The sequence below is a fragment of the Anser brachyrhynchus genome (assembly GCF_964034855.1).
Source record: "Anser brachyrhynchus genome assembly, chromosome: 1".
Lineage (NCBI taxonomy): Eukaryota > Metazoa > Chordata > Aves > Anseriformes > Anatidae > Anser > Anser brachyrhynchus.
In genome coordinates, this window is record NC_137694.1 from 120,116,202 (window position 1) to 120,129,928 (window position 13,727).

The 13,727-nt window shown below is 38.2% G+C and overlaps 1 protein-coding gene across 1 annotated transcript in view; it reads left to right on the top strand.

Moving 5' to 3' along the window:
• MAOB (monoamine oxidase B) overlaps positions 1 to 13,727 on the top strand; it is a 55,334-nt gene that overhangs the window by 29,380 nt on the left and 12,227 nt on the right. Inside the window, exons 4-10 of the mRNA XM_080583597.1 lie at positions 3,837 to 3,941; positions 5,011 to 5,102; positions 8,004 to 8,145; positions 9,371 to 9,520; positions 10,190 to 10,349; positions 11,774 to 11,870; positions 12,696 to 12,749. Coding sequence (XP_080439723.1) covers positions 3,837 to 3,941; positions 5,011 to 5,102; positions 8,004 to 8,145; positions 9,371 to 9,520; positions 10,190 to 10,349; positions 11,774 to 11,870; positions 12,696 to 12,749 — 800 coding nt within the window. The remainder of the gene's footprint in view (positions 1 to 3,836; positions 3,942 to 5,010; positions 5,103 to 8,003; positions 8,146 to 9,370; positions 9,521 to 10,189; positions 10,350 to 11,773; positions 11,871 to 12,695; positions 12,750 to 13,727) is intronic.

Sequence of the window (13,727 nt, forward strand, 5' to 3'; positions counted from 1 at the left end):
CATAAATGAGAAGATCTTTCAGGAATTGTAATATTTGTGATATCTTACACTGGATTCCTCATTTTCCTGTTTGTTTATTCCAGAGACAGCTGGGTTACTAGAATTTGCTCCCTATTGTTTCAGCTCCTTCAGTATGCTTTAGCCCATACTGCGGCAACAATCTCCTTAAGCAGCAAGTGACCCATGCAATAGCGGGTAGACCTCCAGCTGCCAGTGCTGGTGTTTTGCTTTTGGAAGCATTGCAAGTGGCATTATGAATCAGTTTCTAAAAACTATTTATGCCCTCTATTAAATACCACTGAGTGCGCCCTCACACACCCACCAAAAAAAAAAAAAAAAGGTAAGAAATACTTCTGATCATTATTAAAGTATTGGCGTTAAAATATTTTATCAAATGATTAGATGGGATTGATATTATTACAGCTTATATACTGCTCTGATTTGGGTATTAAAAACATTTGAAAAGTAAATGTTTTGTGCATTTCTGAGCATATTTTTCATCCACATATCTTGTTTTTCTTTAGAGATTATGCAGCACCAGTAGTTTTGGAGAATGCTATTCCCAGCAATGTGATAGAAATAGGCAAATCTTGCCTAAGGATCAAAAAGCTTGTTGTACCTGCAAAAGTAAAAATTCATCAGTAAAGCTGAAATGTTTTGTTTTGTTGGAAATTACTCAGAAATATATGTTGTCTTTCTTTAGTGGTGTTCTTTTTTTTTTCTGTATAGATCGTAGTCTTGCACTCTCAGACTGAGTTCTGCCTGGCAGCTCCTGGAGTTTTGTCTACGTAGGAAATAAGGATCAGGCCTTACATAATGTCTTAGGAGCTCTTAAATGTAACTTTCACAGGAGACTCCCTCACTTCTGTGATTATTTTTATTTTTCCAGGTTGAGATTTGTTCTTGTGCTTTATGAGACTGGTTGCCCCAGATTTCTGCACAAGAGACATACCCAACTTTTCCCTTTCAGCAGTTCAAATGCAGTGAAATAGAAGAATACTAAAACAAAGATGTGTTTTATGTGTCTCTCAGTCGTGCACTCATGAAAAAACACCACAGGGAATTCATAAGACTTGAGTTAACTCAGAGGGGATAACTCAGGTAGGATTGCCTCTGGCAGAGCAGGAAGCTCAGAACAAAATCAATAATTGGAATAACCCATTCTGATGCTGTCCTGGTTTTTGTGGGCACAGCAGTATACATGTTTCATAAATTTAAATCTGGGAAATGCTAGCTATTAAAAACCAAACCAATATACTCCTTCTTTGGAATACCTATGCAGGTTTGTATGCGTGCGAAGGGTAGCTCCAGTGCTCAGAGCAAGGCACAGCAAAACTGACTCGTGGCTGCTATAAAATCTTTATGTGCCCCAAAAAGCGAATTGGTAGTTGGTGTTGGTAATTACCAGCACGGTTCAGATTTTACTAGTTGGGATAGGAGGTTACTTAGTCTGTGACCTATTGCTCTTCTTTCAAAGTTCCTTGACAGTAGACCATGAAGGTGTGTCTCAATTCAAATTATTTTCATTTTAAGAGATTCCATAGTAGTACCAAAAATGCCCATTTCAGGACCAAGTGAAGTATAAACTTACAGCAATTCATGATCTCCATCTATAGGCTTGACTCCAATATAATATATTTTTATACGGCTGAGCACAAGAGCTGTATAGATGCACTTTGTTCCATGTTGAATGAAAGCAAACCTTTCCTGACATTTTCTGCAGTATTTCTGAACATGTGCTGTAATGTGCATTCTAAGATTGGAAACACGAGGCTTTCAGCCTTGGTACCTCTGCCTCATGGAGTGACTGGGGATCAACTCCAACTATGACAAAACTGCTGATTGAAAACTTTCTAAATATTGACATTTTGGCATGTTGCAAACCATAATTCCCCTCAAAAGCACTGCAAAATGGAATTGTTGTTTTGCAGCTACTTTTTCACGTTCTGCAGAGTTACTTCCTTTCTTCCTGCACTTTGCTTTCTTCCAAACTTTCATTACCTTGGTGTTTCTTACAAGAATTCCATTAAAGTCTCACGGCCTTACAAAGACTAGGTGAAAAAAAAAGTTTCTTCTTCACTTACTCTAACCTGCTCTGTTTTTTTGTTTTTGTTTTGTTTTGTTTTGTTTTGTTTTTTAAACTGATTTTTAATTTGCTCATACTCTTATACTGAGGTTTTGTTTCTGGAATTTCTGCTTTTTAAGTTTCTCTCTCTTTGAATTAGAAGTCCTCAAAGTTACAAGTCAGCATTTTTCAAGGTTGTATGTATTTTTGTTATTCCATACCAAGTTTTTAGTCTCTCAAGATCCTTTTGTGCCATTTTACTGTCTCTCCTGGTGTTTGCAACAGCTGCAGATTTGAATAATGTACTTTCTGTCCCTTCTTTCACATTATTAATTAAGTGGCTAAATCAAACCAAGCCTGACACTTCATGTAAGTGGTCTTTGTACACTTATCTTCAATGAGACACAGTGTTTTTTTGTTCATTGTAACCTGGCTCTAAATATTTAATCCTGATGCAGCATTTCTTCTGAAGCCAGGGTGATCAGTTGGTGTGGCACTGTATCAATATCTATTAAAATTTAATACTTTTACCAATTGGCATTCATATGGATGCAGTGCCCCCTTAAATATGTAATTTAATATAAGTTTTGAAAAATCAACAGTGCCACACGATATGGCCTTTATTGGTCATCAATTTCATGGAGTCCAGAATGTGTTGTAAAGAAATGAGTAGCCATATAATGCTAATGTGCGTTTCATTGTGACTTTTTATAACTATTATGTTGCCATACATATAGTAAGCCAAGGAAATCCCTTGTAAATTAAAGAGCTTTACAAATTAGCTGTTGTCTTTTGCCCTTAATTAAACTGGACTTTCTGGACTGATAGTACTGGCTACATTTATAAAACCTAACTATTAAATGTATAATGATGAAATTATGCCATTCATATTGGCCAGACTGTCACTATCAGAAATATATGGCCAGAGGTGTGGTTGTTGAATGGGAGAAATAGTGATTATTAGTAAATACTACATTTTCTATAGGGCTGTGGATGTGTATGTTAGCTGGGAAGAGTTTGTTCCAGGAAGGTCTCTGAGCTATGATTTTAGTGTATAATAAAGCTCATCACAGCTGCTTTGGTCTGATTTTGAAAGAAAAAAAAAGTCACTAAATGAAATTACCAATTAAGTTTTTTCATGAACATTTAGGAAAATATGTAACATATCTTTCTTGTTTTCAGGAAAAAAATAGCTGTTTTTTCATCTCAGTTGAGCAATAGTGTTCTGTCTCATTTTTTCGTCTGATATTAGTGACTCTCCTGCAGGATATTAGTATTATTGCCCAGAAGTACCCAATTTAAAACTTTCAAGATACAAGGCACTACCAGTTTTGCACATGATTGACTTAACTGTGTGTCAAGTTTAAGTTGCACGCACAGAATCCCAGAAAGGCTGAGGTGGGAAGGGAGGCCACCTACTCCATCCCCTGCTCAAGCTGGGCCACCCAGAGAAGGCTGCCCAGGACCATGTCCAGGCAGCTTTTGGAGATCTCCAAGGTTACACAACCTCCCTGGATAACCTGTGACAGTGCTCCATGACCTGCATGGCACAGAACTCCTGCCTGGTGTTCAGGTGGAGCCTCCTGTGTCTCAGTGTGGGGCCCACAGACATCATCTGTCAGAAGCCATTACATGTATTGATTAAATTTATGCTTTCTTCTAGTCAGAACTTAACTATTTGGTGTGGTTTCCCACACATAGAAACTATCAGTATGATTGTATTTTATTTTTTATGAATTTGTTGTGTTTTGGTTTTTTTTTCATCTTGTAGGGTAAGTCTTACCCCTTCAAAGGTGCATTCCCTCCTCTGTGGAATCCTTTGGCCTACCTGGACTACAACAACCTGTGGAGGACCATGGATGAAATGGGAAAGGAGGTATGGCAGGAGGAATTGCAGCTGACAGTTTCCGCTCAGCTTTGTCTCCGTGTGAAGCTGATCAGTGGGGCAGAGTGAAGATGGGACTAGGATGTAGACAGGCAAAGCTGGTCTAGCTTGAACATGCCTAGCTCCTGACAAAAACAGCATTACAACGTGTACTTTGGTACACACTGGTGGTCAGAGCACATGCATAAATGGCATCCTGGCATTCTCATTCTGAAAGCCATGCTGCTAAGCCTGTCTGCAATCCTACCATCCTACCTCTTTTTTTTTTTTTAATCATTATTATTATTTTTATTTTTTTAATGAACATCAGGGTTTATGCTTGTGATTTTAGCATTATGCCTGGCAATTGAGTAAGCAGCATTTTAAGAGTCTTGTAGGCCTGTAAAATATGTCCTTCTCCACCCTCAAATTCAACCCAACCATTTTAGTTTGTTACCATTAGTGCATATTTTCCATTGAGCTACAAGATTTTAAAAAGAGGTGGCTGTTATTGGCACAGATGAACAAGAGAGCTATTGAACAACCCAGACCCATTCCTCAGCACTGTCCTTTATCTTTCTAGCTCTTAACTCTAAAATTATTCTCTATTCTCATATCTAAAAATACATATATGAAAAAGAACGATCCTTAAAAGCATCTTCTGTTAAGTTCACTGTACTACCTGTCAGGAATTTGCAGGCAGAGTTATCATGTAAAGATGAGATTATGTCTGCAATGTTGCAGATACTGAGGATAAAGCAGAAGTTCTGTTCACTGCCTCTTGTGTTACGTATTTCTCTTTCATGCAGTCATTCAGCTTCGAATGTTAGTTCTCTCCTTTTTTTTTTCCTGAACTTTTAATTCGAACCCAAAGAGGTAACTGTTTCTTATGAAAATAACACATTCAGAATGAATTATTAAAAATTAATATTAAAACACTATATCAAAGTTATTTTGACAATAGACCTAAACAGCAGTCTGGACTTCCTCATTTTAACCTGAAATCAACCTGTTCACTTTGTTGACTTTTTCTTATGCCACTCATTCATTTGCTGATGAATCCTATTTTATGTTACCTTAGATTCCTAATGAAGCCCCGTGGAAGGCTCCACGTGCAGAAGAATGGGACAAAATGACTATGCAAGATTTCATAGATAAAATTTGCTGGACAAAGTAAGAAACTCTGTAATATGGAAGTAGATATAAAAGCTTATATTTATATGCCTTAGAACTCCAAGTAGACATTATTGCTTGGCAAACAGATATAATTACCACTAGGATACAGCTTTTTTGAAGACGTGGGATGAGAAAATATTTTTACAGTAGACCACAGCACCTATCAGCACACACAGTAGTTTCTGTTACATTTCCATAACTTTTTAGACTAATACAAAGATATAAGGAAAATGGATTTTGTGGGAGAGGTTACTTCTGAATACTTGGGTAATACCTTCATCTGTTACATATTACTATGTGTTTAAGTATTCAAGGAAAAATGCTCTGGCTACAGAAGGTTTTTGAATCATATTTTTGATGGAAGAGCATACATTTATTCTGTAATGGACCAGCTGATTTTACCAAAGTACTATAACATTTGTCTTGAAATGGCAATAAATCACTAACATCCATTGTTCTATTGTTTAACTGCTGCACTATATACCACCCAGGGAAACTGAGAATGCTTCCTGTTTTTATGTATACCTCAAAGCAATTTTTCTTTACTTGCCATTCAAGAGCAGTTTGATTGGTTTTCTTCACACTGAAGCAAAAAAACATGAATTCAGCCTTGCTGTAAAGCAGATTGATTTCTACAGCAACAGTGTTAGAATTTCTAAGCATCCAACACCCTGCTGCAGGGAGCAGGCACAACCTTCGTGCAAAAGCCTGATAGTACCCTCTCAGAATGACACAGCCAGCGGTACTGGGAGACATTTTTATGGATTCAGTCAGCCTTTAGAGAGGAACGTGGGCATTGCTAATGAACAGTAGGCTCTTGTGCAAAAACATTCAGTCTTCTGGTCATTTTGCTTTCATTTGCAACAAGAGTTATCACTGTACACAAACATTTCTCATTTGTGCCACCATCCATATTCAGTGAAACGAAATAGAAATGTATGCTGTCCACTCTGCTGGCCTTTTTAACCTCTGATTTGGTAAGGAACTACTCGCGTTAGCAGAATACCGCACACTGGTAGCTATTCAATATCCAATAGGTCACAGAACTACAGTCATATTTTTTCAGACTCTCTGATGGAATAAGACTTGACATTTTACCTCAGTATTGGCATAACTGTCAGCCTCCCTTAATTCCAAGATGCTTTTCAGATTTCATATGTGCATCTCAGCTTGATTTGCCCAGTTTGCTCAAGATTTAGATAACGTTCTGTAGAAACTTCCCACCACGGAAGGTAGTCATCCAGAAGGGTAATCTTCTACTATTTCCTCTCATCTAACAGACTGTACAGATTTGCTTTTGGCTAGACTTGCATGCTGGAAATGCCCTGTTGAAATCATTCTGCCATTGCTAGGTAAAACATCAGAAGAAACTGGGAAACTGAAATGCTGAAAAGCAATGGGAGAAGGCAGCAGAAACAATGAAGGTTTCACCACTGCCTAGTACCTTCTGTCTATGAAATATTAATAAGTACATACACTAATTCTCCCATTCTCCCATCTTTCAGAGCTGATCATATTTTTCAGTATGTGTTTATATAGATAAAAAATGATAAATATTTTCTGTATTATTTTTGTCTGTCAAGAATGAAGCCAGAATGCACCCATATTTTAGAAAATGGGGCAGCATTTTACTACAGCAGGGCTTTGTACATTTTTAGCAAGGACATCAGACCCTTTTTTATATGTAGAACTACAGCTGAGCTTGAAATAGTATGTTTGAGTTATGCTTTTCTCTGTTTTTTTTTTTTTTTTGGAAGATCAAAGACTGAAAAAAAGGAAGAAACAACTGAAAGTGAATTCTGTACTAGCTTTGGAACTTACTGATTACCTGGTGCTTGGCATATGAAATACCTATAGGTGCTCAGTCCCTGTGGTTCACAGTGCAGTTAAGCTGAGCATCTCCTGGTCGTGTTCTCCATGTCACTCTAAAATATTTCTCAGAGTGAGGACAGAGGAAGTGTTTACTTTTAACAGGAAGAATATTTGCCTGAGCCTTAATTAACTGTCTTAGTGCACCTTAAAATGTTGTACAGGTTTATACAATAATTTCCAGTACAGCTGCCATTTTGCTTATTCCTGTAATGAAAGCACCAACTGGAAGACATAAAGCAGTGATTCTTCTTCAGACACAGGCCACTTTTCCACTTCTGTGTTCATCACCACTGGGTACCAGACCACCATTTAAAATACTGAGTTGTGTAACCAAAAGTATCCTTTCCCTTTTTTCTTTTTTGCCAAACTTATGTGTTAATCTGTATAAACTACAACCTCACTTACGTCTTTCTATTTCACTTCTTTCCTTGGTATGTTCCTGCTGCAGCACCCTCCCAGAACACAGCAGAGGAGAGAGCAGTGAGGGGTGCTGACTAACCAGAGAGCTTAGATAGTTAGCTTAGACAAGATGCCTAACTTTTTTTTTTTAATGACAAATGTTGAATAATCCATATGTTGTGTGCTTGAGGGACAAGTATTCAGGAAGTGCAAACAGAACAGCAGATCTTGGATATGACCCAGGAACCATGGGAGGACACATTGGTTTTGCAGTCCAGTGAAGACATGAGAGCCTGCTTCCCTTATTCCTGAGTCTGGAATGACAAGCTAACTTTGTATTGGTAGCATAAAAATGCTATAAGCTTTCATTGGCCTTTGTGTCTCCTGGAGCCCTAATTTGGCTGGTCTACAACAATACTTAATTAACATGTTTTTACAGGGTTCCTTGAAAAATGTTCCTTAAAAGCAATTAATATTGTTTTCTGTTGCAACTGAAAAAAAGGAATCATTTGCCCTCAACTTCAGTGGAAGAAGAGATTGCCAAAGACAGTCTCTGCCGTACTAAAGAATGAGATTGTCACCCTTTTCCAAGCTTTAAATTTACTTACTTTCTTGTCTTTGCTGCAGTGCTGCCAAGAGTTTTGCAACTCTGTTTGTGAACGTGGATGTCACTTCTGAACCCCATGAGGTCTCTGCCCTCTGGTTTTTGTGGTATGTGAAGCAGTGTGGGGGGACAGCCAGGATCTTCTCAACAACCAATGGAGGGCAGGTATTGTCAGCCATCACCTTCTGCAGCTTGCGATGAGCCCCTGTTTAGCTTCATTATTCTGCTTGTTTATTTAAGTTCAGAGGGCGAATGGATACACCCGTGACTTTGACCCAGTAGCACATTGGTAACTAGCTGTATGCATTTACACATTAATCAAACTCTTGCTAAACTCATGTTGAAGGCTGTTCCTGTGCTGAAGGCATTGGCCTAGGGATCAGTACATTTGTAACAGCTCCTGACTGTCTTCCTTTTGGCCTCTGGTTGGAATACATACTTTGTTTATTCATTTTTTAAACAAAAGAAAGTATCATGCTTCCTTCTGGTATAAGGCTGAAGCCAGCCTTACTGCTTCAGAAATACTTCATGAGGATGGTAATGCTAGCTGCATAAATGTGCAGAGCACTTCAAATCAATACTGGAATTGTAGCCTGGAGCTGGGTTCCTAAAGACACAAACTTCCAAGGATTAAAACTGTAAAGATTTAAAAATCAGTCTGAAGAAAATGAACAACCATGCTGAAGCATTGCTCTAAAATGACTGTAAAACTGGTACCTTGGTGCTGCTTCTGCATTTCAAAGAAGTAAAGACTCTGTTAATGGTCTTCTACTTTAGAAATGCAAATTTTAGTTAATATGTTAGAAATAATTGTATTTTTACCGGTGTAAGTTATTTAATCACAAATAAGTACCCAAAGACAAAAATACAAAGCTAAAAAGCCCCAAAGATTAAAAAATACAAAGATAAAAATTACAACACATAAAAATTCATAGATAAACGTGCATAGATACATCAGTAATTATAGATAATTTAATTGTAAATACATTGCATAAAATATTATTTGAATCCTCCAGTATGTTGGAGGTTATTTGAGTTTAAGTTGGGTTGGATTACATACTGCAGGATATGTGATCAGTGTTGCTGATGCACACAGGTCTGTGCAATCCATTTGAAGATCGCATGAGAGTGTTTTTTTTCTCATGAGGTTACTGATACTTCTAGTTTTGGCTGGTGGTCAAACATGGGAAGTGCAGGAGTTCACTGAAAGAGAAAAAAAATAATGTGGAGACTTTTTCCAAGATTGCTAAACTTTCTGAAGAAAGTTTGTTAACAACAGAAGAATGAAGTTTATTTTGAACCCCAAGCAAAATATTTGTCATGATATGGACTTTGCATGCACTGCTTTGCTGATTCCTTCTCTGCTGAGTCGTCATTTTCTGTCTTTCAGGAGAGAAAGTTTGTTGGAGGCTCTGGACAGATCAGTGAGAAAATAATGGAGCGCCTGGGAAGCCGAGTGAAGCTGAGGAAGCCAGTAGTCCGCATTGACCAGTCGGGTGAAAATGTCGTAGTGGAAACCTTAGATCATGAATTATATGAGGTGATGAAACCTCATACGTCTAAACAACCATTTGTATTGGGACAGCTAGAAAACTTTCAGTTTTTCCTTTTTGTCTTGTCCAAAATCCTGTAAAAAAATGTAGCAGAGACCAAAGTGGCTATGACAGAAGGTCACGTTTTCTGATTGTTCCTGCGTAATAGCACTGACAGAACTGTAAAATGATATCTGAAAAGCAAAGTGTCTGTTGAAACTTGTTGTTCACTACCATCTTTTCTTTGTGTTCAGTTACCTTCAGAATTAAAGGGTAGTGGTAAGGTGAACATGATACTGTAGCTTAATAATAAACTTCCTGTGGAAAAAAAAATAAATCAGGCTTTGCTTCCAAGTTGTAACAGAGGAGTCCAGATGGAAAGGACACCAACGGACTCTTGTAACACAGAAAATCTCTCCACTGGATTTTTTCAAGTGCTGGGAAAAGAGCAGCTGCCCATCATTGGAACAGATGGCTGTTTACATAATGCTTGTTTGTCGTTTTAACAACCAGGATTTTGTGAGGGTTCAGTTTCGCAATTCTTGTGCTAAATGCCAAAATTGCTTTAGAAGATACACCCTGCAACCTCTCCAGATGTCTGCTGAAATCATTAGAGCAATATAGTTAGGTTGAAGTAGTGGAGAATGTCACTGGCTTATGTATAATTTCTTCTGCAGGGCAAATATGTGATCAGTGCCATTCCCCCAGCTCTTGGTTTGAAGATTCATTTCAACCCACCTTTGCCCCCAATGAGAAACCAGCTCATCAATCGAATCCCAATGGGCTCAGTCATCAAATGCATCGTGTACTACAAGGAAACCTTCTGGAGGAAGAAGGGTATTATGTTTTAATTAAAGGAAATAGTAGTAGTAGTAGTAGTAGTGGAATAGAGAGGGAGAAGGTACATGGTAACAGAGTGGACTCTGAGTTTATGGAATGGTGGATCTTAGAAGGAGATTCCATATACTTCCATGCCGTTTTTGCCTTTCCTTGTTTGAGAAACTAGAGAGACGTTTGGAAGACTGGGTGGATGGGAGAAGAAAAAGAAGGGGGTAGGCAGAAGGGAGAGGGCAAGGTACAGTCATGCCTGTTGCTTGTTGCCTTGGTTGTTCTTTGTTGTCCTCTACTTTTCCTTTGGAGGTGCCTGGTCATGAGTTTCTCCCACTCGTACAGTAATCCAAAGGTACAAGAGACGTATGATGGAGAGAGGTCTTATCCCATCAGCTGTCAGTCTGCAAAACCTCTGCCTTCTAACTGCTTTGGGCAGGATTCATTTAGGTTGTCTTCCCATGGACATCTCCACCTGCACCCTTTATATGCTGAATACTTCCATTATGATTCCTCAAATCTCTTTTATAGCTTAGTCTCAGACAAACTGTGATGTAACAGCACCCATTTCTCTTCCGTGGTTATAATGAGTCCACACCTGTTTGTCTACAAGTGTCACACCCCCTTCATCTCTGTGAATGATTTTAAGAGCTCTGGATTTTGGCATATACTGGCCGTTAAGTTTTGGGATGGATTGGCAAAAGATAACTCCCACATCCTGGTACAACCCATAGTTTGCATACTGTGCTTTGATAGCACAGTTTTTCTTCTTTTAAGAAGAATTTATTTTCTTCAAATTCTTCTTTTAAGAACAATTGCGTTTTCAAAACAATTTACAAACATCTCTTCCTTTGTCTGACATAAATGTCACATATGGAAACAATTGTGCTAGGGGCACTTGAACATCTTCAGTATCTGAGAACAATCTGTTTCTGTGCAATTTCTGTGCAATCTTGCTAACTGGGTTGGAGTTTATTTTTGTATTGTGAATTCAACAATAGATTCCTTTGCTGTCTTTCTGCTTTAAAGAAGAAGACAGAAGCTTTTCTGTTTCAAAAAGATTGCTAATTGTCAGCACATCTCAGATGCAAACTTCCTCTTCAAGATAGGATCTAACACTTCTGTGAGCCAATGTGAGCTGCCTTGCAGCTCAGTGAAGGATACATGTTAATTTTTGTCATTTGATGTTTGTTTTGTTTTGTTTTGTTTCTTTCTCCTTTGTTTCATTTTCATATCTCCTTATATTAGAATCACAGAGTCAGAGAACGCTATGGATTGGGAGGGATGTCATCTAGTCCAATGCCTTGCTCAGAGCAGGGTACCTTTAGATCAGGTTGTTTAGGGCATTTTCCGGTCAAATTTTGAATATTTCACAGCTCGCACATGTGTCTGAATACATGGATCCTAAATTGTTTTCCTCCTTGTGCTTACAGGGTATTGTGGTACCATGATGATTGAAGATGAGGATGCTGCAATTGGCTTAACACTTGATGATACTAAGCCTGATGGTAGCTTTCCTGCCATAATAGGGTAAGAAAAAAGATATGTAGTTAATGCCTCTTTATTTTGTCTTAGAGGCAACAACTGAAGCAGAAAACCTGCTACTTTTGAAGGGAAATCCTTTAATAAAATACACTCCACAGACCATGTGGATCGCTTACAGCTCAGAATATTCTGATAGTTAAAGGGTTGTTTCTCAGCGTATAGTGAATATTTTTATGAGTTTTTCTTTCCAAAAAATCCTCACTATGATTTAATAGGAAATTTTAAATGATGAAATTCTGTTGTTTCTTCTCTTTTTCTGCCTGTCATATTTTGCCTTGTCATGTGGCAAAGTATAAAAATGGAGAAGCAGAAAGAAAGGAGAAGGAAAAAAGGGGGTTAATGCACAAATTTAAAGCTTTCTCTAAATATTTTGCCTCCCCAAAACTTCCAGTTCTTTAAATGAAAATTTGTTTTCTAGCATTACATTATTTTTATTTAAAAACTGCTTGATCAGTCTTAGAAAGTTATTAATTTCCAGGTCAATCCCAGCGGTCAATCCCAGGTTTAACCTCTTGTTTTTATATGCCTGCACACACTGCTGTATAAAATTTAGGTCACTGGGACCTAATAATTTAGCTCATACAAATGAGCTCTGAACTCTGGAGTGGTTTCTTCCACAGTGAGTTTTTTCCATAGTAAGTATAGCATATAATTTTACACAGTAAGATGAAATGGATAGTTTGGATAGCGACCCAAAAGTTAATATTAATGATCACATCATCTCATCAAAAGGTTTTGGCATGTTAAATAATGCAGGAAACATAGTAACATGATGGAAACAAATTGTTTTGTGGTCTTCCTTTTTTATAGTTTCATTCTTGCTCGGAAGTGTAGAAGACTGACAAATCTCACAAAAGAAGAAAGGTGAGTACAGATGATAGAGATTTTAAGAGACTCAGAGTCAAACTTCTGTTATAAACAACCAGAGCAGGAAAAAGTGCCCTAATCTAAAGGAAGCTGTAACCTTGTGACAGTAGGTGGGTGTGCCACTTTAAGGAAGTAGTCCTCTTATTTGTGGTGTGGGGTTTTTTTGAGAACTCTGTGAGGTCTTCATCCAAACTGGCAGCAGATGTGGCAGCCAGTCCTTGTCCTGTAGAAACTCCTCTGGACCTGGTTCTCAATCTGCTGCTGGGCTGCTATACTTATGTGACTCCAACAGATGAACTGCTCTAAGCTGCTGACTGTAGACGTAGTGTAGATATCCTTCTGCCCTCACTGGGAAGGGTCCAGGGTAGCCTCATTCCCACTGCTGCCCCTCTGTTTCATGCAACTGCACTGAGCAATTTCAAAGCTTGTCAGAAGGGTTAGGTTTGTCCACTGTGCTTGATTTTGCTAGTCACCCTGGTGGGTCATTTCAGCATCTGTAATTTAGTGCAACCCTTGCACTGCTGTAGCTGCTGTGAACAAGATCTCACATGAAGAGTTCAAAAAGCTGCCTCCAGCTCTCAACCCTCATCTGCAGAAAAAAAATGCCATCAGGCACAGGTGAAGTGTTTTTTTTTTACTGTCTCGTTAAAACAAATATGTGCGTACAGTACTCCTCTTTTGTCTATTATTAAATTAGAATTTAAAAAGTAAATAGTGTTTTTTTTTTCTCCATCACACGGTTTCACAGTATCTGATCAAATTAAAAGCTACACATAGAGTATGGATATGAGAAGAGCCTTATTTTGACATGGAAAAAATGCATTAGTATTTCAAGCATGCCACAAGGAATACTGTGTCCAAGTAAACATTTTTACGGTAATAGCCAGCCTAACTAGAGAAGATGTAGTCATCTCAGATTAGCTTTGCAGGTAGTCTAGCTGTCTGTGGATAATGGGTCTAGATGGGGCTGTTAAT